Source organism: Glandiceps talaboti, chromosome 16 (genome assembly GCF_964340395.1).
Source record: "Glandiceps talaboti chromosome 16, keGlaTala1.1, whole genome shotgun sequence".
Classification (NCBI taxonomy): Eukaryota; Metazoa; Hemichordata; class Enteropneusta; family Spengelidae; genus Glandiceps; species Glandiceps talaboti.
Window position 1 is genome coordinate 14,557,008 of NC_135564.1, and position 27,892 is coordinate 14,584,899.

Consider the following 27,892-nt stretch of genomic DNA (forward strand, 5'->3'; position numbering starts at 1 on the left):
TGGACATATAAAATGTATTTATTATACTGTTTAATTTGGACACCTTTCCTACACTCATACCGTAAGTTTATCGACAGTATACTTCATAGGTGAATGTCAGCGTTTTTGCATGTCATGCATGGCTTAAAATAACTTGTAAATCAATCGACATTTAAAAAAAAGAAATGAAACAAAAAGCAAACAAAAAACAAACACCCCCAAATAAACACAAAAACACCGAAAAATAAAAATAAAAATAAAAAAAACCACGTGATCATCAAAGTGAAACTAGTACTCTCTGAAACAGATAGAATAAAGCCACAATGCTCAAGTTTAAAAAAAAAAACTTCCTGTCTCTGTATTTATAGATGTCAGACTGATCATGATTTCTACGAATTTAATAGTGACTCAGGATGTCCAGGAATTGCCGAAAGCAAGGACATATGACCTCAAATATACAAACAATACAAAACCATACAGATGAATAGTAATTAAGATTAGACTTGATAACTCTGGATAATAAGTCCGTACTTATTCATAAGCTTAGGAATTTCTTTTGGTGATCATATCGTTAATGCCATATTTGTTGTGACCTCCCCCGGCCCCGCCTCCCCACAATCTACTGTGGAGTATTTGGGTGAAGGTGAAAGATTGCATCGATTGTCATGTGACCACGACAGTTGAAAGCTAGCTTATAGGTTGTAAATGTTTCGTTTATTTTAAGTACCATCAGCGAAATGCTCTCACCTCTCCTATATTGCAGTATGCAAAACACTTCATAGGGTGTCTGCGCATGCGTCAATTATCAGAGTACTTTCTCACCAACTCGCTTATAAGACAAAGTACGGACATTTGACCCAGAGTTACTACGTTCAAACTTAAAATACTTATGACAAGATAGACCTGAATAGATGACTCTACATAAAATTCATGCAAAACTACTGAATTCATCAGTACAATATAATACTAATATGTTTGCAAAATACTGATTAAAAACTTTTCTGAATAATGCAAATGACAACAACCATACACTGATGCCTTATGCCGGGAAAGGACAGTGTCATAATTTTCGCAAGACTTCTTTACATAGAAAGAAACAATCTATTCAACACATTAAAATATAAATCATAAACTGCTATACTGATATCGATAAAGAAAAATTAAAAAAAAATCATATGTATATTCGAACTGAGAATAGATTGTTTTATGTTGCTTTGCTTAGACTCAGACATTTTGCATTTTATTTCATGACTTAAAGGCCAGAGGAGAGACTCGAGTCTGGTGTAGTTAAGGGGGGGGGGGGGGGTCAAATTAAAAAAGTCGATAGATTTTTCTTATACTTTGCATACCTAAGCAGTGACATCCGAATATGTAAAAATGCAAAGAAAATACTATGTCACCACATTTGTTTTCAAGATAATGACCGTTTCTTGTATCTACACATATTGTTTTGGGTCAAAATAAGTAGATTTACAACAATTAACTACATCACAATTTTTGACAGTTAAAGATTATCCCTGGAGCACTTAATGAACTTACATATTTTAATGCAATGTGTATCATATCCAGACATATTTGTTTGTAATTTCTTTTCATTATTTCATAAAATGCTATGTTATTTTATCCCCAGCTACTTGACGGCTTTTAAAGAAAAATGTAAGAAAACTGCAAGAAAGGATAAAAGGCCGTGACAGATTGTTAAAATATGCTGTATGTGTACATTGTCAATGTATTATTCCAGCTGTTTATCAATGACAAAAAAAGAAATAGTGGATCACCACATCCGTTTAAATTCTAGAATTGAAATTGTAACCCCACACCCCATCTAAATTTTGACATTTTCGCCAGAAATCTTTTATGAAATTTTGTTGAATTTTGACAAAAATTAAATGAGCTTGTCAAACTTTGCACATATTTATAATGTACCAATGCCTCTTCATAATTATATAACAAAAATCATTGTGTGTATGCTAATTTTAAAATGCCAGTAAAAAATGTGACCCCCACCCCATCAAAATTTCAACAGTTTGAACAAAAATCACTTGACATTGTACAATATTGGAACACACAGGCACCAAGGTATATTTCTGTCAGTTCATATCTATGATATGATAAATCAACTGAACTATTCATGTGTAGAGTTTATCTATTTCTCCCAAACTTTGGCCGACTCCAACTTTTCTCTTTCGCTGGTCAATGATTTTGCCTGGCGGGTTGGTGTTTTCATTTGAAAAATTAAATGACAGCTACAAACTGCAATATTAAGTCCGATAGAGGACTGCTAAGCCTGTACATGTCAAACACTGAGTCAACATTTTGACAGCTAAACGGTATAAGTACATCCGGTAAAATGACAATGTTATCGGGGTCCCATGATTTATTTTACTGGAGTTTCTCCACCGACGCGACGTGGCCACTGATTACTAAGAACGTAGCATCGGAAAACATATAAAATGATGTTTCAACTAATAAAAATGGCAAATTAGCTTCGCAAAATATCTTCAGCGTGCTAGGATTCCAAAGTTTTTGAAAAACTTTGCGTAGTCCGATGATTTTATGTTTTGCTTCTATGGTACCTAAGAGTTGATTGTTTACATACATTTGAATAATGTTTTTTTGTTGCATTTTTTTTCGCCGTTGTTGTGTCTACGTGTTGAGTGGAAAATTATCAAATGCCAAAGATAAGTTTATAGTGGTCAATATGTCACCTTCCCACGTCAAAAAACCCACACTGACAAAACCCGTCACCTGTATTAAAATTGTATTCATGACAGTATAACCTCCTCTGTAGAGATGAAAGGTGTGAATGGTTTATTTACCTTAACACGTTTTGGTGGGCCACATTTCCAGACTGGCAATATAGCCTATAGAGATTGTGGGTTGTTGATACATTTGATCAAGTCTAAAATTTAGAAGACAGTTCCTCTTTAAGTCATGGTAGTAAAGCTAATTTTCTTCGCAAGGACTTTTTAAACTCATACGAAATTACCTTCCGTTCACTCCTAAATCTCCTATTGAAGAGTACGTACAGCGATCGTAAAACATATAACACTTCACTTCCAAACACGGGTTTGTTTCGCGGTCGAATATTGACAAGAGCGCGAGTTTCAGTCTGCGCCAAAAGTTGCGTCGTTGACGTAATTCGAATTTGATAGCTCCTACCTTAATCCGGTGTTTAATCAGCAAGTACACTGACAGGACAGTGTTGTAGCCCCAACGGATAGCATTGGACTTTACAAAGGGCTCCTTCGAACTTCATAACATTATGCATTTTTTTTAGAATATAGACGAGCGCGAACGCGTCATTTCATCGTGTCCATTGCCATAGAGGACGCGCTCTGTCACGCATGTAGAACAATTGATTTGGAACCGTTGCTTTTCTCTGTCTAAAAATCCAGCCAATGTATACGTTGGGATTGAGATATTTTTCATTCATGAGGGAAAATAAGATGACAACATTCACCATGGCAACGAACTTATAACCTTGCAATTAATGAAATGAATCAAATATACTCGAAAACCCGTTTGTAAGAAAAACAAAAGATTAAATATTTTGGCCACTACGAGCGCTGACCAGGCACTGCATTTGGATAGAGCATAGACTCTGTTGGCGGAGGGTCTATGGATAGAGGTGATGGCAACGAGGGAACAATATCCGAATATTATAGCCTCAAATCATCATTTCACGGTGTTAATTGACAACATCAGCATCTGCTAACTGTTTTAAGATCAAATTATAGGTCTAATAGCATTATTTTAACCATATTTGTTTAGTGCATCTACTGCTATCACGTGATATTAGCCGCCATTTTATATCACGCCCGCTTGTGACCATGCGTTTCGAAAAAAATGCTACAATATGGGAAACTGGAGTATTGCGTATTCAAATGTACGGTTCTAAAATTTTACCAAAAAACATGCCGTTATACTATTTCTTTGAATATGAAAAAAAGATGGCATTATAAAAAGTATCATGCTTCAAATCTTTTGGCGGGAGGTCCAAACCGTCCAATACTGAAATAAAAGAAACAAACAAACGAGTGATTTGTATGCAAGAATATGCCTCTGTAAACACGGATAGAAATGCATTTGCCTTTGATTTTTCCTGTGTACTCATATAATGAGATAAATAATCCCTTTAAGCCATGATATACTATATACGACTTAAATGATAAATAACATAATTAAAGTAGATATACAATAAATAGGCCAGTTAATAAATAAATAAATAAATAGATAAATGAATAAATGAATAAATAAATAAATAAATAAATATATCGACAGACATAAAATCAAATGTACTGTGTAGTTCACAAATGTAGACATAACGTGCATACACGCAGACATACACACAAACGTACATACATACATATATATATATATATATATATATATATATATATATATATATATATATAATACCTACCTACCTACCTACCTACATACATACATACATACATACATACATACATACATACCTACCTACCTACCTACCTACCTACCTACATACATGCATACATACATACATAAATATGTACATACACACATACATACATGTATACATACATACATACATACATACATACATACATGCATACATACATACATACATACACACACATACACATACATACATACATACATACATACATACATACATATATACATACATACATTGTATTCACATACACATACATACATACATACATACATACATACATACATACATACATACATACATACATACATACACTCACTTAATAATAAATTAATAACGTCACAAATTTATCTCCTATTTCACCATTGTTATCAAGTAGCATTAATGACAAAGTAATTTGATAGCGTTGCCATACCTTTAGACTCACTGTCTTCTGTTCACTGTTTCTTCAGATATGACCGAAAGTGTTTGAGATGGGATGTCATCTTCAGTGTCCTTCTCATTGTTACTTAGCATGACTCTATCGAACTAGATTTATAATGACAAGTATGTGAAAACAAATCCAATGTTAATGTACTGTTTTATGTGCTACATTAATAGTACCCTAATAGGAAATATCTCTGTATGCAAATTGAGGTCAATACAGGTCACTAATTCATAACACGTGACATGATTTAGGCCAATCACTGAATGTTCTACGTAAACGATGTGTTATAAGTATAAATATATAGTTACCTGACTTTCCATATATTCCACATGCTTCATCAAAGAATCCACTCTATAAAGAAAAGAAAAGAAAAGATCTTTAAGTTTCTAATCCATCTAACAGGAAAATGCAAAATGCAAAGTTGTACAGCCATTTATTGACCCTGCTCAACTATAGGTCGTATGGAACACGTTTACATGGATTTCCACTCCTTACCACCAGAAACGCTTTCAATAGTGGATTTTCCGGTTCAAAGATGCATTGCGCGAGATATTGTCGCTAATGTTGTTACATTTAGTCTATATTACATTTGAAATAACATTTTCATCAGGAAATTTATGGAAACACATATTGACCTTTTTGATTATGAGTGGTTTTATAGAACAAAGACTAAACGCCACCAATGACAGACAGTGATTTTACAGGTTAACCAAGGGTACGGTCAGGTGACAATCATCCCCCTGAGTAGCGCGTGCAAACCCCTCAGCGCGTACACAATACATGGCATTGTATGGAGAGACACGCAATGCATCTTGGAACCGGCAACAGTTCTATAGGCCATTCCAGACTGCAAACAGGAAATTGAGAATACAGCGCCCTCGCTCAAATTGGGTGTATCATCACCTCATAGTACCGTTTCTTAAGGCTTTGTCCTTTGGTATTATGTAGAAGTGTAAATTAGGGATGTTTTTCGTATTGTTCTGACATCGCGATCGAGGAAAGCAGCAGTCACTATGATTAACTGGGTAACCTATACCATGTATACCCCCAAGGTACACACAGAAATGAAGTAGAGCGCCACCATGGCACATTTTTGGGAGGTCTGTATACAACAATAAGTTGGTTTGAACTTACTTTTGACGAACTTCTTTTATCTCAACATCGAGTTTTGTTGATTCGTCGTGTTTCTTTTTTGCAAAGTATCTCTCCACACTTATCAATTCGAATAAACTTAATAGTTTATCTTCTTCACCCGTCAGTCTTTGTCCTAAAATCAAAGGCAACTCATCGTAAATATTTCAGGCAGAACAAATTCAAAAATTTGAGAAGACGTTAACGCCAAATAAAGTGGCCTTGAAGCCCTTCTGCGCCTTTCAACCATATCGGCGTCATTGAAACCTATATTAGTTTCATTTGCATTTGAGACATTCTTTCTCATTCCCTTCTTAGCTAGCTACCTTTTGATCGTACTTATAAGATTCTTGTGTTTCTAAAGACAGGAAATATCTTCTTACTTAGAGTTTTTTTGCCAAGTCTGGCCTTGTGACAGCAACGACCAAGAATTGCATGAACACACAGCCGAATATGTGAGAAGATTATCAGAGGTGGGAATAGTAGTGGCCGCAATTGATAATCAGCAATAAGTCCATATCTCTGGAATTTCCAAAATAAATCGGTGCGAGCTTGTATCTTGGAAAACGTATAACTGTGGAATAGAAATAGTTACAGATAATGCGGTTAAATGAATTTAAGAAATCTTATATTTATTAAGATTATATACCACGCAGCTAACATCTTGATCCTAAGTTAAGTGGACATATGGATGAGGATCTGGTATTTCTTTTGGATTTTTAATTTATAAAAAAAATATCATGATGGCTTCCTTCTTGAAAAAATCAATATGAAACAACATTGACCAAGTATATGTTCGCAAGTCAATACATTCCCAAAAGGTAGAACATGGTATAAAAGTTTAATTTGTTACTGTATTTACAAAAACACAGATTTTACACATTGATTCATCTTTTGCATTTTTATTATCGAGTTACAAACAAAGACTTGGCATATGTTGTTTCACATTGACTTTTGAAGAAGGAAGCCATGATAAAATAGATTTATATAAAAAAAATACATACCCAATCCTCATCCATATGGCCATTTTAAAAGGCATGTCTCCTACAACACATTATCAACTATTTTTAGCTCATTGTATTACAAATCGATGTCTTAAAATGATATCATAACAATGTATATCAAAGAACCTTGAGAATATATTATATAATACATAACATTACATAATACTTTGCCACGTGTTTTCTCCTTTGTTATATATTGCAAGACAAGGCACGACAATAAATACATATATATTCCAGCCAATCTAGCTGTATAATTGGGGTAGGATAGAGGTTACAATATGCGCTTAGCTTACACAGGCTGCAAATGGCTGGTACACCTCGAAAGATTACTGGCTGAGGAAGAACACAGGGTCGCTGTGCCACTATAAGTCTGTGCCAAAGGTAACTAATTGTAAAACACTCTGAGCACAGTGTTGGAAAGCGCTGTATAAAGTGACTTATTGCTCTGTAGTTAGACGTGCTTGGTGTTTTCTAATTTTAGCAATAAGATAAATAATTCAAAGAACGGTTTCGCAGATATTGCCATCATGAAATGAAATCCGGAGAATAACAAAAAATGTAAATACAAAAAAATATAGCAGAAATATCTCCATAAAGTATAGAAATTAAAAAATCTCATGACAAACTAGAAAAATCAAACAAGAAAAATGTATTATAGAAATATAGAAATTATTAAGTTATAAGAAATATGAAAAATATATCACTCATCTAAAGTAATGGTCCAGTATGATTTACTTGTCTGTCAGAACATTGTACACTTACCTAAACATGGCAATGACCAGATTCAATAGCAAAATGTTGCACAGTACCATGTAGACGGCCAGAAATATTGACAGCATCGTATGTTCCTGGCGACATCGTACTGCACCAGACTGTATTTGTGTTTCATTCGTCGAGCAACCTAAATTAAAAACATACTACAGTGTCAGTGAGTGGAGGACTGCAATGAGATTATGTAGGTAAATGACTGTACACGTGTTGTGACAGGGAATGACTTAAATATAATGCAACTCATTATTATAATTAGATTAAGCAGGTATTTTTCTCGAAAAGTTGTCTTGTTGCATAGATGTTTGAGAAGATTAGATTACGTTTATGGTTGTAGGGATTTATAACAATTCGTCGATCGAAAAATAATTGATAAATTATCTAAGCTCATATACATACGCCACTCTACCTAGGATTCCCGAAACTGGTAGCTATCAACCCAAATAAAAACCATGATGAACCGATAATTTCCAATTCAATTAAGGTCTATAGATAGCAGATGACCGATTACCCAACTTCTAAACTTTACTCTCAAGAGTTAATTATTTATCTTGCTGATCCAATTAACAGAAGTTATACAGTTAGCGAAAAGGTCAAGAGTTCAGGTCAAGATGCATGGCGCCACCATTGGCAAAACTGTGATTACTTTCGTTTTCAGTTGACATCGCAGACTATGACATTAGGCGATAGAATATCATGTGGTTGCAATATGATTGATATTTGTATAGCCATTGTTATCATCAACATATATTTTATACATACCAAATTATATCAAACCTGAAGGATGCATTATTTAGAATTTATTGGACACGTATGTTTGTAAGCATCAATGCATAAACAAAGACATATGGACTTTGAAGCATGCATTAAGATACTGCCTAATTGCCAACATATGTTACAAATGGAAGAAAAAACCCAAATATTAAACACTACATCATAACATGATATTGGATAGTTTGCATATTTCCATATTGTTGTCAAAGTATAAAATGGTTGTATGCGCGATACACCGCATTCATGGTTACAATTGATTTGCTTTAGTAGATTTATTGTTACATAAATTATTCATAGTTCTTATATTGTTTTAGATTTTTTCAATGTACTGGTATAATAATGTTAATATAATAGCGATAAACCACCCTGGGGCTGGTATATATTTCATGCAGTGAGTTCAATTTATGCACTCACTATCGCGAGTGCATATATTTCCGGCCCCTCACAGGCCAAAACCTCTTGTTTTAACCATAGGCAAAGACGGTGGCTCCAGCAAGGCTATGGTATAGCAATCTCAGGGGTGGCGTGTTGCTTATATACTTAACTAACTACTCGTGTTATACCTTTTTCATCCTCTAGGAATAATTCTCCATAGATGTGAAAGTACGGATGGTGAAATATTCCTTTCACTATAGTCCATGTGTGTTTCTCTTCAGGATATTGAATAGCTTGCACAGCTACTCCATACCCTGCAATGACTATGAAAGTTATACAAACGATGATGACCAGGTCGACCAACTATAGAAATGATACAATGCAAAAATCAGTTATTTCGTACCGATACAAACAATAAAATAAAAACAGTGTGAATATATATATTGCTTATATGGCATTATGTATACCATTGATACACGATATGTTGTGGGGATAGATAGATAGATAGATAGATAGATAGATAGATAGATAGATAGATAGATAGATAGATAGATAGATAGATAGATAGATAGATAGATAGATAGATAGATAGATAGATAGATAGATAGATAGATAGACAGACAGACAGACAGACAGACAGACAGACAGACAGACAGACAGACAGACAGACATATATTGCACAGGACCATGTACCTAGTTAGGTAGGTAGGTAGGTAGGTAGGTAGGTAGGTAGGTAGGTAGGTAGGTAGGTAGGTAGGTAGGTAGGTAGGTAGATAGATAGATAGATAGATAGATAGATAGATAGATAGATAGATAGATAGATAGATAGATAGATAGATAGATAGATAGACCATCCGGTCCATCCATCTAATACATACCATTTTTCCTATTATGATCAGTTTGGGTCCTATAGTTCTATAGATTGAAAATACGTGCGTCAACCGGATATAGAACAGCAGGATATCCACGGCAAATACTTTTCTTCCAGCCTCCAGCTTCCCACTTAACTTCACGATAAGTCCAGCATAGAAGCCAACAAGACTTATGACGTCGAGAATGTTCCAATAGTCGTCGAGCATCCAACTTTTAATCTTCATGACAAACCCTTTGGTCTCCAGCTGGATAATCTAAAATACATCAAATCAGACAAATTATAGTTTTTATTATTATCTTAATATATATTGGACCGCTGTTGTATGAATACCAATATTTGTCATGTACATGACCAAAATATTATCATATATCGACTATTGTTCTTTGTTCCAGGGGCAAACCGGCTATATGTTCGACCAGAAACTATGAATTGTATACCCTTGTGTCGACAGTGCTCCTCTCGACGTTATTCTGCAGTGCTCAAAATTTGATATTTCGTAAACTCTGCTTGTAGCGATGTAATCATGTGAGTCATGATGGGTGAATGGTTAGCGTGACCGGCTTGAAATCTACAGGTTGCAGGTTCGAGCCCCGTCGCTGCCTTTCTGAGTGGCTAAAGTCCTTTGGCAAGATTTGAACCACGACTGTGCCTCAGTCAACCCAGCTGTATAACTAGGGACCTGGTAGGATGTAGGTTGCAATGTGAAGGCTTTAATCCTATGCGCTTAAATGGTTGCATTGGATTGTATGCTTCCCGGGAAATTGAGGAAGACTAAAGGGCCGTTGTGCCGTTCTGATCCGAGCAGGGGTAATAATTGTAAAGGAGTGGGAAAGTGCTATATAAGAACCCAACATTATTATTTATTATATGCTGCACGGCGGCGGCGTCACGGTCAGTGTACGTGTGCGTACAACACAAATATATATATATATACACAAGTATGTGTGTACGTGTTTGCTCACGCGTATGCGTAATAAAAATGTGTGGTTCCGATTATGCTATATAGAATAGGCGGGGTAGATATATCTTTTATTTCATTTATTTTTCATGTGTGAGTGTCTAGTCAGGTTGTTTTGTTTTCCGTTGTTTTCCATTTGGTCTTTGTGTAATTGGTTTCTTCCCATTATATATACACGTTATAGATTGAAAGAACATTTTTATATTGTCTTTTAAGTTGATACCATTTTCGCATCCACATTTTCGAGCGAGACTTCACAGTATTATTATTTTTATCTCGAATATGTAAAAAGTTTAGGGTCGCAGTGAAGAACTAGTTGGGTTTTGGTAACGGGAACCAAACAACTTGCTTAGGCCTTATGTTTTTGCGTGCATGTTATTTTGTGTCTTACCTGACGTATTTCATCAAAGGCAAATGTAGTCACCCATATGATTGATATAATTTCTGTGGTCGAAAAGTAGTCACTGTAGTCAACCAATAGGAAGCGACTAATCAACAGCAGGAATGCTACGTACCAAACCTGAAATTGTGAATTGCTATTAACACAAAGAACTATGTAATACACATTAATTTGTTTTCAGGATAATTCTTCCAATTTTGATTCTACAATGTAGCTCAGTGGCGTTTAGGTTTAGTAAGTTACTTTAAGTTACAAGCAGGTTACTTATTTTATTCACATTTACCATATCATTAACCATCAGTCTGTTTTGAAATGAACATCTCATATCTGTATATGTATGTATGTATGTATGTATGTATGTATGTATGTATGTATGTATGTATGTACCGGGTATGTATGTATTTACTAGGTGTGTATGTATGTATGTATGTATGTGTGTATGTATGTATGTATGTATGTATGTATGTATGTATGTATGTATGTATATTTCTACAGTTTCCTGGTCTTTATTTATGAAACAAATCTGTTTATAAATAACATACTTACTGTGCAGTAGAAAAATTTAACAATAGGTGTATTAAAAAAGCCTTCGAGTTTCCGAGGATCCGTATTTGCTCGAATGTCGATGCCTTCATTAGGACCCAAACAGGTATACTCTTCCTCTATGCTATAACGTAACGTTAGCAAAATATGTACCGTGTCAGCTGTAGTTAAGTAATTATTCATTGGAGGCGAACAAAGGCGAAAAATATTTGATCTTATGGTACTCCGAAAAGTCATGTCCATACTTTATGTATCACGTGGCAGTTCCATGATATATTATGGAATATAAATAATTTTGGGAGCTTCACGGTTCTTGTAACAATGTTCACAAAATGTTTAAGACAACAGCTATGAGAACAATTCGCCTCTGAAACAAACTAAAATATGGCTGATGAATACCGTGTTAACTTTATTGGGAAAAAACGATTTTTGATTTCCATGAAAACAAGTTTGTGGATTCAAAATTATTTTATTATTTTAAAATGACATGGAGCAAACTGTTATATTCAGCGAAATGTGTTCGCATACTATACCTTAAACATGTTTTATTTCCCATATTGCATTGCCGAATATTCCTGTTGTAACTGTGATTTAGCAATCTGAATTGTCATTACTCTATTTAACAAAGGTTTGCACAATGCAGGTTTGGGGAAATGACTTTTGAATGCATATATTGAATATATTGAATGCATACCAGTTAATTCAAATGTGAAAATGAAATAAAGGAGTCACCATATTTCCTAAAAAGCTAGAAGTCTCCCATAAAATGAGTAAGATAACTAATATTTAAATATGCACATTCAGATATCAATGTATTTTTTTTCTATTCTATTTTGTTGTCCCACATTTATGTTATCATCAAAAAATAATACATGTTTTGTGTTATTTTTTGTCTATAGTGACTAATTATAATATTAATAAATGAATGAAACAGGATAAGATGAAGTACGTTTTGGTGAATGTTCTTTATCTCTTTGGGACAGTGTTCGTCGAAAAAAGTACTATTCCACACATACATACCTTGGAACGTTGTTACCATTCAATTGTATCATCAGTGTACCCTCACTGTCAGATGTATGTTTTATCTACAAAATACAATCATTATATATACATGGTATAACATGAATGAAACTAAATCACATTTCCATAAATATATTAACTTTAGGAAAGGAATGTGACACGTGTAGGTTTCGAACCCACGTCACCTGAATACTAGCCAGAGTGCTCTAGCCATCTGAGCTAACATGTCAACTGGTAGATCCCGTGTGTCGTCCTGGTGGGTACCTTTCTATTTCTCAAGGCAGGCAAACCATACTCATTAACCTATCAGCCTTTCAACCTAAGGACCGAAATGTGAATTCATAGGGACCCTGGCTATGGGTCACCAACTTAGTTGTTTTATCAGGATGTTTTACTTTGGTTTATAGATAGGGGAATGTGGTAGCCTCCTTGTAAAGCGTGTATAAATACCCCCTGATACTCTGAGTGTTATTAGAATATTGAAGATTATAGATTATAGTAATCATGTACCTCTGTCTTGTCTTTGTATAAAGTCGCATACTGGTTATATCTATCGATTTCTAAATCTTCGTTTTCATCTTTGTCCTGTGGCTCTCGATACTTCACAAAACAATACATCAGTGGAGGAAAGCACAAACAGCAAAGTAACTGTAAGAATTATATAAAAAAACGACTGTTAATATTTATCGCTGGTCATAATGGCGCCAACATGTGTCGTAATCTATATTCTGTCCGCTTCTTTAGCAAATGGATATGTAGATTTTAGCCACAAGGCAACAAAGGTATGCCTCAGTTTAGTGTAAACAGTCATTGTGCGCTATTTATAGAAAACAATTAGTGAATTGAAACTTACAGAGTACAGCCCATTTTTCCGATGAATGGACACAAATGTTGCGGTGTTTTGTTTCGTAAAACTGACTTGTGCTGAGAAAACCAATATCGTACACCTTGCCTCATAAGATGCAACTATATAGACTATTTCATTGTGATGAGGATTCACTAGGACAGATTGAAAGCTCCATGGTCTTTACTATATTATAGTGTCTATTATGTCACTATCTTTGGAATGAAGATCTTAATTATCTTGAAATCAGTACAAAGGATGGGGATTGGGTACTTATTTGGGGATTGGGGATTTATTTACATGCTAGCTGTTAGCTTACGTACTATAACAAACTTTGTCCACATATTTTAGTTTTTTTTTGCAATGTATTGAGTTACAAACGCAGACTTGGTCTTTGTTGTTTCACATTGATCTATAAATGCCCATAAATGGCCAATCCTCATCCATATGACCACGTTAACAAACATCAGCTTCCCTGTATGTGTTGAAGTAAATGATCAAATGTTCATTTTGATGCACTTTTAAAAAAAGGCAAAAACTTACTCTCAAAGCAGATGTGCGTTCCCTGTCAATGTTTCCATACCAGATTCTACTCAATAGCTCTTGTACAGCAGTGTGAGCGACGAAGTTCTTGTCATCAGCACTTATCGCTAAACGCAAACATGTAGAATTTCCCCAGAAGTGTAAAGGTCGAACTAATAACAATAGGGTGGCTTCCTCGTCGTCTTTGTAGCATTCTGTCAAAATATCATAGGCCAGCTGCTCATATTCCCTGGAATGAAAGACATGGCAAGAGATCAATGTTAAGTTAATATTTTTCCTTGTGGTAGATTTTCTTCAAGATAATTATAACCATATACATTTACATTATACTTTTAATAATATCTCATCTAGCAATGACAAATATAATAACATAAATGTTGACATAAATATAACTACATTAGCCTTACTCCATTGGACACGCTTTCTCAATCTTTCTAGTTATATCGTACCTACTCGCTAGACATATTTGACCACAATGGCATTACATCCGTTACTTGAATGCTTGTAATGAAATTAATATGAACCTGTTATTGAGGTTTAAATATCAAAAATTCATTGGACACAACAGTCAGTCATTGCAATACATCAGAATGATCGATGCATTATTGAAATGAAGCTAAATTATGTAAATGATTCCGTACAACTCAGATGAACATATAGGCGTTAACATTAACAAAAATGATACAGGTCACAAATATCATATTCGTCTACATTTTCCATATTGAAACAGCGCGACATTTGATCTGTCATTCCACTGCAAGTACTATTATGCGCAACCAATGTAACAATTTACATACAGTATTAATGTTTCAAAGTTGTAAATGTGTGTGTATATTAATAATGGTCTTTCGGGGTGTGTCTAAATTATCAGATTGATGCTAATGTATGGACAAGCTGGATAATGAATGATTGAACAATGGAGTCACAGATCAGATTGAGGAATTTACCAGGCTTATCTAAATTAGACAAAAATGTCGTAAATAACCGTCTCAACTCACTTTCTCTTATCCAGCAATCTCAAACGGTCGTCGACATCAGTTTCTCTTCTCGCCATGGATTTCAAAAAGCGACTTGCCACTAATGCTGCTGCCATGGCATCGTTCATGCCCTCTAGAAACAGTTTAGCCATCTCGTGGCGATTTAGAAACACTGCCCAGAGGAAAAGCTCTCGTCGAGGTTTAGCGAAGACATTGGTGTTGCCAATTTCTAAACGGAGCAGTAATATTATAGGTAAGCAGCTAAAGATATCTCTGGCCACCAAATAATTGTTTGATGGTCTAAAAGAATATAGGCGATAACAGCTTCCCCCTTGAAAAGCTTGTAACAGCACCCTCTTTTGATAGAACCTAACATTATACCAGGAAGTACAGCGCAAGCTTCCTATTGGTAGAATCTAAAACATATGCCACACGTTTCGTTGAATATATGGAAAGCCTTGTGGTTCAACTTGAATGAAATGAAATTATATTGATAAAGTTCATTTTTTCACTGTGATTATGTATTCATAAAATCCATGCAAGTATGTGTTCTCGTATTACAATTTTCAATAGTTAATTTTTTTTATTTTGTTTCAAAGAAAATTATTGGCATTGATCAAAACGCGTTCATAAAACGTACGTGTTTGTATTCGTTTGTTTTCTTATACTACTATGCTATAGAAATGTAAAAATACCCTTACAAGAACACAGTTCTCAATTTATAATTGAGTATTGCGATTTACAATAAATTATAAGTATAACCTTTATTCGCATTTTGATCACTGGCTTGAACTTGATATGTATTCACATCTCGTAAATACAGAACGTCGTAAGTATTGTCGGCTAAATCTTTAATGAGATGTCCAACATCACGCAGAGTGAACTTCCCCTTGGTTCTTTGCTGAAAATAAACAAGTCAAGACATTGAGGAAGATACGTATGGCACTCCAGGTATGAAATTAGGTGAGTAAAAAAAGATCATCTTCCGGCTCGACATGTAATAGTTACATTGTATTGTTTGACTGGAAAACTATCCAGAGACACTGCTTGTTTTCATCCAAGCTCCTACGCAGCGCAACCGTAAAAAAGTTCGACCTCCACAACATCCGGTCTATTTCCAAGGTAGTGCTGCTTTCACTAGGGGCCATATTGGATGTTGTCGTAGCGTTCAAATGTAAATAGAAAGAAATTTGTCTAAGAGCAGATTTGTTCATAAACGATACGAAATTTCGATTGTATATTGATGCTGTACTAGCATTTGCTGGAATTGCTAATAATCGTAATTTAATTTCAGAATTGAGCCAGTGCATTCTTTCTATAATTAGTATATAACAACCCCTTGAAAGTTGTGTCTTGCAGTATCCACTTCAAAAGAGTGATTAGGCAAACATGGCGCCACTGAAGGCAGCGATAGATTATGTGGTAGAAATAATAACTCTGGTTTGCGAGAATGGGGTTATCGATGCGTAGGAGCTTGGTTTTCACCATCGCCAAATCAAATACATTGTAATAAAGTATTATTTCACAGGCACTTCAATTCTGTAAAATGTAACAATTATGATTGTTATCATACCATATGATAAGTTGTACCAATGATAATATGATTGTGACCGCGTGTCAGCCGATAGTATGTCTCACTACCCAACCAGTTTTCAATGTAACAACTAACAGATCAGCATTCAACACTAGATGTATACATTTTGTGTGTTTTTAAGATAACACTTTGGAACTTTTAGCGACATCATTTAGGTATCATTCTCACTATTTGTCTCCCTTGAGATATTCGTCATTCTTTATCTTAAGATAAAAATATGCAAAAAGATAACTTCAATAATGAAATGTTACTGTTGTCTTCGCAATATACGAAAATACATGAACCTTCAAAACTTACATTTCGTTTCTTTGAGGTTCGTGACTGTATTCTCCTTAAAAGTCTGTTCAAGAGAGTGGTCTTTCGTATCTACAAAATATAAGTAATTGACATATACTTAAGAATGAGAGTAAGTGACAGAAGGTTGCGCTGTAGATGTGAGTACAACGTGAAACCAGCATTTAAATGCAGGGTTACATTGAAGCTTGGAAATTAGTCCAACATATTATACAATATGGGTCTCAGCACCAGCGAAATATTATTAAGTAAATATCTCTCTGTTGCAAAATATTTCCGTTTCCTATAGCTTTTTATGTCTACTTGAGAAGTGGTACCGTTTGATAAATATATATTATGAACGATTATCAAGGGAAGATTTAATTTACGATATCAAATTGAAATTTTTAAAAGAATGTCTCTTTAGGCTTAGTCGCGAGTATCCAGACTCCACTGGAGAATCTGATTAGGACCGGATGGGAGTCAGAGGCCCAGTGGAGTCTGGGTAATGAAGACTAGTTCATGCTTACTTTATTGTACAGTATTGTCAGCCTTTCCACCGTCAGAAATGTACGAAGATCAACGCCATTCTCGATGAACAACTTGACAAATTCAACTTGATTATTTACAAACGCCTTTTCAAGTAATTGTTGTCGGTCCTTCACCTAAATGGATGGAAACATGAATGTATTTAATATATATTTAGAGTTCAGGTGTCAATTATGTCAAAGACAAACATGTAAATATGTAGAGCCTCAGGTAATACTATAGACGGCAAATCATTTTTTTGGAAGACGAAAATCAACATAACTGAGTATTTAAAAAAAAATACATATTTGACTTCATTGCGGTTGCGACAAAATTATGTTTCAAAGACTAGTACTGGAGACATACCTTCCAGTTACCTTCTTTGCACAGGACACTTTCAGCAATATCAATCCTATTCATTGCCAGGGCTAGGTGTAGTTGGCCTTTTTGGTCGGCTCGTTTTGCTATAATACAGGTAAAAAATAAAACAAGGTAAAATATTGAATCAACCAATGATTGACTAGTTAATATATGTCAGAGATATAGCTTATTTGAAATGAGGTTATGAAATGGATATTCTGTACACCCCAAACAATCAAAATACAATATATATATATATATATATATATATATATATATATATATATATATATATATATATATATATATATATATATATATATATATATATATATTAAAATGATGAATCAGTCCCGACAGGAAATAATATCTATTACAAATTTAAAGGTTGTGTTTTTTTTCACAAATATTTAATATTTAATATAATGTTGAATAATTTGTTATGGATTCGAATGATAATGAATGTAAAAAAAGAAATATTAACATACCTTTGAGTAATGATTGTAAAATGGCTATGTCAATGTCCATTTCAGAACCCTTTGCATTAAGTTCATAAATTGTTATTAGGTCTTCGTTCTTAATACAGTCGAGGACAAGCTGGATACTTTTGTCCATGTGTTTTTGTCCGAACATACTTTGTACTTTACTCCTCAATTTTCTGTAAACAAAAGTAAAAAAAAAATATACAGCATGGAAGTGCCTAATTAGTCGTGTTACATTTTTATCGTTAACCCTATTCGTCTACCACACTACTTTTCAAATGAAACAAATCAGTTATATTATATTACCTTTCGTTTCGTTAGTGGCAATGCTACTTGATTCTCTAGCAATTTATGTTTACCATATATATTGAGTTCAGAGATGAGTCGTTTCCATTGACATATTTACATGCATATTTACAAAAGACCCTAGCACTGCTGCAAATCAATCATTCGATCATCGATCGATCGATCGATCAATCAATCAATCAATCAATCAATCAATCAATCAATCAATCAATCAATCAATCAATCAATCAATCAATCAATCAATCAATCAATCAATCAATCAATCAATCAATCAATCAATCAATCAATCAATCAATCAACCAACCAACCAACCAACCAACCAACCAACCAACCAACCAACCAACCAACCAACCAACCAATCAAAAAATCAATCAATCAATCAATCAAATTTCTATAGCACCGATTTGCAGAGCAATGTTCTGTTCACTGGTGCTGAATGGCTAAAGCACATCATAGGCTTTGGTGAACAAATAAGTCTTCAATTTCGTTTTGAAACAATCCATACTGACGGCTTGGCGAACGTCAAGTGCTCGATCATGCCGAACGTACGATCAATTCAAGCTTTCATCGTCAGAGAGAACGCTTAACATGGCCGTACATTGGATATCTGACTAGGAAAGCTTGGTAACTGTAACCGAACCCCAAAATCAACTGTTCGTTAATGAGTTTTTGTTGTCTTGTGAGATGAACTTGTAAGCCCACTTCCCCTCATGATGACACTTCCCCCCATTACATAATCATTACAGCAACCTATCATAATTTATCACAGTGGGTTAATACTTACTTCTGCATAAACTTTGCGTTCTCAGTTCGAATGTTTCTTACAGCCCAGGTCAGTAAATCAGCAGCTCTTCCTGATCCGGCAACAATAACAACAGGTGTATCATTGTAGATAGCACTTCTCACAGTTTCAAGAGTACCAGGCCCTCCTTCTAACACCAGACAGACAGTCGGAATCGTCAAATTTCCATCTTTCTCTGAAAAAAGAAAAAAGTGTAGCGTGTTATATTGTAATTATAAGTGTGTATACTAAGACTATAAGGCCAGCAATAAACTACACAACTACGTTTTACCTCTCGACACTGAACTCTAATTATACGCTATTTCAAAAAAAGCTAAATTTGCGTGAAAGAATAACACATCAAATCATCATGTATTTTCATCAACATTGAAGATATTTGAAGAAAGATGTTTCATTACGATTTATGATCATAGAATAAAACCCCAAATTTTACAGTAATGGTTCTATGTGAGTATATAGACAACTGAACACATTCTGGTTGTCTGGTTCTATACATGTCAAATTCAATTCCAGGGGGAGTTCTTGGTGAATATTACATTAAGTTGGTAATAGTTCGTATCAGTTTTGATACAGACAGACAGACAGACAGACATCTCCACAATCCCCTCCCCCTACCAGGCCAGGCAAAATCAGTTTGTATGACATTTAATAGAATTTATACCATTCCAAGGCATTGTGAATGAGTAGGGCAGTTGTACAGACAAACAACTTACCTGTCTCTTGATGAATCTCAGAAATCGCTCGCTCTAACTTGCCTCTCAACTCGATTTCTGTACCATATTTATTACAGGTTCCATCGTCAACCAGGATAAAATGGCTATGACTGGGATCAAGGGAAGCTTCTACACTGTCAGGGTCTTCAACCTGATACTGTACTTTGTACTTACTCTGAGTATTAAAACAAACTATAATAAACTACTACTACTACTACTACTACTACTACTACTACTACTACTACTACTACTACTACTACTACTACTACTACTACTAAAAAGTGGATATATTTATGAACCGATCGCTAGTCTCTTCAACAATGATTTTTTTCAACAAAATTGGGCAGCTGAATAATAAGTCAATTTGATATCTGCAATGTTAAAATCAGTTTTGATAATGTTAAGAATGTACTGGATTACTTACCCTATTCTCTTTATTGATGAGGTTTTCACGTTTATGCACGACCCCCCATGGTACCACGCCAATGCTGACAATGCTACGCCTACCGTAGGAACCACTTCCGAGGGTGTAGTCTCGTACAGCTTCACCAACAAGTTTCATGACACCAGTGTGAGTGCCTCCAGTTATAATCCATGCATCTGAACACCAAGGTAAGAAAGATATATTGACTTACATATGACATGCGCATGCTATAGTTTAAATATCTGAATAATGAATTGAGAATTTGCTTCCAATTGGTATTTTATTCAATTGAAAAGAAACGTATAAAAATATGACTTATTGGCAACATTTCACCAGTGGACGAGCGAAACTTCATGATAGTATTCATTACATTTAGGAACAACGTGACGTGTAAATGTCCAATTTATCACCTTTGTGCCAGGTTTCAATGAAAACTAAGCCATGGTTTATCTGAAAGTGCACTAATACTCGCCGACTGTTATCACACTGAAATCATCCTATCCTATTTTATTACAAATTACTGCAGTATTTCTGTCAAACGCAATTATTACAACTTTCCTCAGTAACCCCACACGGAATTCTGTATTACATGGCAATACATGAATTGTTATATAGATTGCTTTGCTCATAGTTAAACTGCAATATGTAGCTGTTACTCACTTGTACTCAGCGCAACATTAGTCAGACCTGTACGGAAAGCTGCCTTCAGTTTACTGGTCAACATGAAATCTTTAGCGCCACCAGTGACGGATATCAAAAGGTTCGGAGCATTCAATTGCCACCAATTTGTCATCAGTTTGACGATTCGCTTGGGATCTGTCATGTGATCCAACCTTATATACTGAAGAAAAATGGGTATTTTAGTTTCCGAAGTTTCTTCAATTACTTTAAGGTACAAAAAATGTGCAATTTACAAGATATGGCTTGATTTCGTATTTGAAACTAAGGTCAAGGTAAAAGTCAAAGGTCAATGTCTTTAGCAATCTTGTAATTGATGTTATGGAGGTAGGCACCTGAATAGAGTCTCTAGGTATATCAGTTATGATGTCGTAAATCATGGTTTGTTCTTACACATGTGCACACCATCAATAAAAAAATGACATGGAGCATCAAAAGTTATGCATGAGCTTATCTTCCTTGTTCTGTATATAGCTTAGACAAAATCTAAACAACATTGGCAACGCTTAAGTACCAGAAAGTGTCTGAAATATATGCAAGAAAGAGCTTGTTTTTGATATTTAAATGTGAAGGTCAAAGTCAGGTTTAACGATCAAAGTCTTATAAGAAATCTATCACATGATAAACATAGGATAGACACTTGAATGGAGTTATGTTGTACATTTATAGTGATTTTAGCTACAAATAACAGGCCACCATTTGGTACATTTTACAATTGTCGTGGAAGAAAGTGGCGTGCTAATATCCAGTATAGTATGTGACCTCTGTGCCAGGCTTGAAAGAAATTAAGGTATTGGACATCAGAAATGTGAACACATGCACGCCTGTACAGATGGACGGATGGAGACCAGTGTAATAGTCCCCTTCCGACACTGCCTAAAGTACACTGGGCTGTTTTCCTTCGAGGTCAAGGAAAAGTGCACGTGCACGTAGGACAATAAGGGAAGGAACAATTGGATCGTGATACCTTGGCGGGTTTTACACTGTAACCCGGGAACTCAATTTCTCCGTAGGTATTTGTTGTCTTGGTATCGGTATGTGTATTAGTTCTCCACTGCTGGCGTTCAAATTGAGATGAATTGTACAATAGTTCTTCAGTATGGGATGACCTCTTGAGACCACATTGGCATAGCCGTTCATCGGTTCTGAGTTGAATAATAATGAAGTTAACTTTGACAGTCAGTTTAATTAAATTAAACGAAAATGAATTAATTTTTATTTTAATAGTGAATATTTAAGACCATGGGTCGAACATGTATACGACCATTTCAAGATTTAAAAACTTTAACTTTAAGTCATCGATCATTTTGTCAGCTCGTGTAGACTTGATTTTGTTAGTCCTTCAATCCATCTGCCGATATGTCTGTCAGTCTCTCCGTCTAATCTATCTACCCATCCATCCATCTGCCTACCAGTCCGTTCACCCGTCCATCTATCTGTCGCTCCATCTCTATGTCCATCTGTCTGGTTGCCTGTCTATCCGCTCTTGTCTTTGTCTGATTGGTTTTTGAACAATAAGCTTGCATACTAATGACATAATTTGCATATCAATTAACTAGTGTGTTCATCGTTTGTATTCCGTTTTGGTGAAGAAGTGTGTGCCTCTAATTCTGAAATAATGTATGCTTGTTCTCAGATATGCATAATTAGCTTTTCGATTAACCATTTACTGAATACCACTAAGGTTGAAATGGAATTTATAACATATGTTTTATGTGGGCTATCCAAATAGGTTGAAAGGTAAAGAGAATATACACAGTTGTTTCTAAACAAAGTACTACATGATAACATTTTGAAAAGATAGCCCACGAAAACTTGTAACTCACCGACCGTCGACTTGATCGCTGTCTAGAGTTTCAGCGAAATGGGTACACTCTCTAATCTCAAAACTCTGAAGCACCAGCGTCTCACGCAGCTGCAATGAAAGTAGTGCAAATTACTCATTTGAACGTGAAATTAGGAAACATCATTATGTAAGAATATATAGTTTATATAGTTTCAACATGTGTCAATAAATAAATTAATCAGACTCACTTGTGTCTTCCTGAAATATTGGGTTTACGTTGCAGCTGAATGTAATATTAATATTATAATATGTGAGTTTGCTCACCATGGGAAAGTACTGCTATAAGTTTGTCAGAGAGAGAGAGAGAGAGAGAGAGAGAGAGAGAGAGAGAGAGAGAGAGAGAGAGAGAGAGAGAGAGAGAGAGAGAGAGAGAGAGAGAGAGAGAGAGAGAGAGAGAGAGAGAGTCTGTCCGTTGACTAAATATCTCAATAAATGGAGAATCATTTGTAATGAAACATGATGCATACCTTTCTTACTGTAATAGTATGTATTGGTAATTGCATTTGTATAATTAAAGGTTTTTGTAATAAGGCAGTATCTTCAGAATGTAGACTTCAGATATCTTATCAGTTGGAATACTTGAAGTGAAATATTTGGAACTTGAATCACAAATATAACCATGAAAGATAACAGGAGCACAGCGAAATGGGTGTTCTTCAAAATATATTTTTAAAATATACAGTAACCCCGTGACGTCACAAATATAGTTTCAGCATATATAGTCAGATGGTTCAAAATACATTTAAAAGGTTAAACATCTTGCATCATCAAACAGTAGATGTTCTTACCTTTTGCGATTTGTTACGCTGTGAGAGAGATATGCTGACCTTTCTTTTCTGGAATTTCCATTCATGATCATCCATTTTATGTCGATACACGTAAAGTGTATTTTACTCAGGTTTCCAATGAGTCAGTTCCAAGTTATTCTGTTACCTATTAATTCAAAAGAAAGACTTCTTGTGTTTCGAAATATAACAACTGTTTTGGTCATTCCCCAACATGTTTGCCAGAACTCCCACTATTGCACCTTGGCTATTCCGACCGACCATGCAACATGGCTACGGTTGCATTTTTAAGAGTTCACATTCTGAGCTATCATAACAGCCATAACACTCTTGCTTTTGTGATTTACAAGGGAATTTAAAGTATTATAAATATCTACTTCAAAAATAATAAGATTTGACATTACAAGATCTGCATCATTTGACTTTGACCTTCAATGACCAAGTTCATGTGCTCACTGTTGAGGCATTTGCAGGAAACAACGCGTTACGGGTCTAAAGTTGTAAACGTCTTGTTTCAAGTATACAAACATATATCTAGTCAAACGAGAAGACATGTGTGAGGTCAAATTGATTAATGAGATACAGCAACAAGTCGGGTCATGTTTTTCTATGTTACCAAGTAGAGGTCGCGAGTGTCACAACAAGTAATAAATTACGACGTCGACTCTAATGGTTTCAGCTGCTGTTTTAAGTAAGAATATTCTAGAATAACAATTCAAGTGTTCGTTTCTGAATCTGATTAACTGTAGTTATAAATATTTCAAAATAAGGTAAAGAAATGAGTGTTTTTGTGAAGGATTGTTTGTTAACCATGTTTGTATTACGGAATGAATATTAATTTAAATAAAATGTTGATGACGTATACGGTTGGAACCCGTGGGTTTTTATTCAGCAAAACTTTCAGATTGGAACGGGGCGGCTTTGAATAAAAGACACTGGTTTGAGCACGATTCGTGAATAGGACTTCACGGAGACAAATTCATCCTTCTGAACTTAGGTTTTCGGGTACAAGTAAATTAGGGCGCTCGATTGAATCACCCATTTTGCTAAGTAATTCCTGAGTGTCTATTGTTACGGATGACAGAATACAACCTTTTAATATTCGCTAAGTTTTGATGTTTTGCGAGGTCACAGTGAACTCTCAGCTGTCATGAATTAATACTTATAACAAATGTTTGCATTTCGCGAATAGTATCCTTCTAAGATGACAACATTAAGTTATTATAAGATCAACAGTGTGAAATAATGACTGATTACAGACAGTTGGAAGAACGTTAACAATGACGTGATCACATTGTTTAGCTAGTTTTCATATTTGTCAATATTATTTGCATTGAATTAAGGCGACAGCAACACTTCCGTTTTATTCATTTATGGTGTTGATTATTATATCACCCAATCATTTGAGTATTGTATATTTTATGTTTATAAGAATTTAATGGAATAATAAAGTTCGGATTCACTTTTCTTTGGAAGAGACGGTCTGAGGCGAGGGGCGTCCATCTGCTTTCTGGCTGGGCTACTTATAAATGATCCAGGTTAACCATGAATATTTGTGTGTAGTCTAAGCTAATACCCTAAAGTCCAAGTCGATCCCGTGTACGGAGGAGAGAGAGAGAGAGAGAGAGAGAGAGAGAGAGAGAGAGAGAGAGAGAGAGAGAGAGAGAGAGAGAGAGAGAGAGAGAGAGAGAGAGAGAGAGAGAGAGAGAGAGATAGATAGAGAGAGAGAGAGAGAGAGAGAGAGAGAGAAGCATTGGAGGAGGGTTACGTTAACAGTAGAGGTCGCTCCCCTCAAATTGTTACACTATTGAGTCTTTCTTCCCAGATTGCGTCCCAATAAGATCCTGGTACAGTGTGGTGGGACATGACAGCTTAGAAAGGGATGTTTACTCTTGAATTCTTGTCGATAACAACAAATACCAAGTTCAAGCAAGTAACATACGTAGACCAACTGAAATTGTGCGAATAGCTTTCCTAATTCCAAACATATTGACAATAATTCCATGATGTTGGAAAGGGTTGCCACGGTAATGAAATTAAAATCTTTACTTTACTGTTTTGGCATTTCTAGCAGATACGTTCATATAAGTTCACATTCTGAGCTTTCCAAGAAGGTATAGCACTGTTACCGTTTGTGACTTTCACAAACATTAAACGTAAATTAATTCACAACACTGTAGCAAATATTCCTATTAGACGTTTATGTGACTTGCCTAATTTGACCATGACTTTCACTTACCAAGGTCACATGCTCAATGTATAGATTGGAGTTGAAAGTATATTGTATACATAACATGTACATTATGCAAATAGCTTCCTTAAGTCCAAAGATTTTGAGATTTATAATACAAACAGATCTGTAGTGGTATGTTGCCAAGATATCTGTTTTGAAAGCTTGAAGACTTAAACGAAAGTATTTAAGTGACCTTTTTAAAAGTCCAGCAAACATATCATATTCAAGAAGTTCACATTCAGAGCTCTCAGAAAAGGTACCACAAACTTTGTTCCCTGAGTGGTTCTGAACTTCTATAAATGTAAAATACGATACCGAATTGATATTTTGCATTGTTTGCTCCTTTGCACTAAGCATATATATTATTGGATATTATATTATAGCATTACCAATTCCAGTGAATTTTGTGACGTCATCGCTGTACATTATTACTGATAATGTACTCCGTTATTGGGCATTGCGGCCCCGGAACGAGCATAACAATACATGCTTATTTGTTCTGTTTCTTCATACAACTACGTATTTTTTCGAAATGTATGTTGTTACTTATGATTGTCATTTCCACTATATAAAAATACAACGCATTCATGAAACAAATTTGTGTTCACAGCAGTTCATTGAAGTGGTATGTGTGTGTACATGTACGTACGTGTGTCACTATGATTAGTATTCAGCTTCCGGGTCGAACATGGCAGACGATGTTCATCGCTGTGTATATTATACGTTGTTTTGCGTTTCTCGGTCTACAAATTCACTGGAATTGGCAAAACTATAAAATAATAACAATAATGCACGCCCTCCCAGTCCATAATGGACTCAAGCAAACTTTGCACTCCATAATGGGCTCGGTTGTCGCCTCGCCCATTATGTCGTTCAAAGTTTGCTTTCGTCCATTTTGGGCTGGGAGGGCGTACATTATTGTTTAAATACAAGATTGTCTAATTTACCAGTTTATTAGTAGGTTAGCTCTCTAGAATGTACTGATTTTTTTCATTGTAAAATTGCACTGAAATATTTTTCAAACTATGTAAGGGTGAATTTCGATGTATTGAATATAATATTGTTTTATACAACACTGGTAGAGATAATCACGAACAAAATAGATAGTGAGGCTGGCCAATTGAATATTTTATTGGAGTAGAGTGTCCGCAAATACTGGATATCAGGAAGAAGCATTCCTGTTATTATTAAGGCATCAAATTGCAAAGAGGTTGAAAAGCAAACAAGATGTAACAGTTTTTAAAGGTTTTGGAAAACTTTAAATTACAAAATTAAAGTTAATTTATCTTTACTTAAGTGTGTATAAGTCTTTTTATGCATGTCATGTACGCAATTCAAATAGTATTTTACGAACGAGTAATATTAAGGTATTGTTTATATAATGAAGAAATTAAAAGGTATTAGCCATAACAAAATATAATGTTCAATAAAAAACATAAACACTTCAACTTACCTTTTTCAAAGATGTGTTGAATCCAGTTGTAAGCCACTCCGCAAGTATATGAACATTTATCATTATTTTAAGAGCTCCAGCTTCCACAACGTGTCTATGTCAATTGGATATCTACAAATAACTACTTACACAATTACCTTTGAATAGCCATCCTCATTGATATCACTTCTTAGTAAACATAATTATCAACAATGTGGCTCCGTTCTAGGAACACAGCTGTCATAAACTCATGTAATTGTGCGGATGATTGAAGGAGATGGGGCGAATAGACGTGTGTATGATGGTATAATGCTACGTAAATACGTATGAGGCGATACCGATTAGGTCATCGTACAAAAGTGAAAGAAAGTTGTCGTACAG

At 35.0% G+C, this 27,892-nt stretch overlaps 1 protein-coding gene across 1 annotated transcript; it reads right to left on the reverse strand.

Moving 5' to 3' along the window:
• LOC144447567 (transient receptor potential cation channel subfamily M member 2-like) lies at positions 1–27,650 on the reverse strand. The gene is made up of 27 exons (XM_078137633.1): positions 27,533–27,650; positions 23,850–23,994; positions 23,042–23,130; positions 22,183–22,360; positions 21,198–21,378; positions 20,538–20,713; positions 20,114–20,282; positions 19,383–19,575; positions 18,299–18,468; positions 17,817–17,914; positions 17,453–17,587; positions 16,947–17,015; positions 15,818–15,956; positions 15,077–15,284; positions 14,079–14,307; positions 13,202–13,339; positions 12,692–12,756; positions 11,675–11,795; positions 11,120–11,248; positions 9,775–10,023; positions 9,085–9,259; positions 7,742–7,880; positions 6,359–6,549; positions 5,979–6,111; positions 5,153–5,195; positions 4,833–4,945; positions 1–3,993 (listed from the first exon to the last, which is right to left on the reverse strand). Exons 2-26 carry the CDS (start codon positions 23,922–23,924, stop codon positions 4,841–4,843), a joined length of 3,597 nt encoding a protein of 1,198 aa, XP_077993759.1. The 5' UTR covers positions 23,925–23,994; positions 27,533–27,650; the 3' UTR covers positions 1–3,993; positions 4,833–4,840.
• Between the last annotated feature and the right edge of the window lie 242 nt (positions 27,651–27,892).

Coding starts and splice junctions, on each gene's coding strand:
- LOC144447567 (XM_078137633.1), bottom strand. CDS start 23,924: ATGGATGATCATGAATGGAAATTCCAGAAAAGAAAGGTCAGCATATCT. Junction 14,308..15,076: donor AGATTGCTGGATAAGAGAAA/GTGAGTTGAGAC, acceptor CTTTCATTCCAG/GGAATATGAGCAGCTGGCCT. Junction 10,024..11,119: donor CCTTTGATGAAATACGTCAG/GTAAGACACAAA, acceptor GATGTATTTTAG/ATTATCCAGCTGGAGACCAA.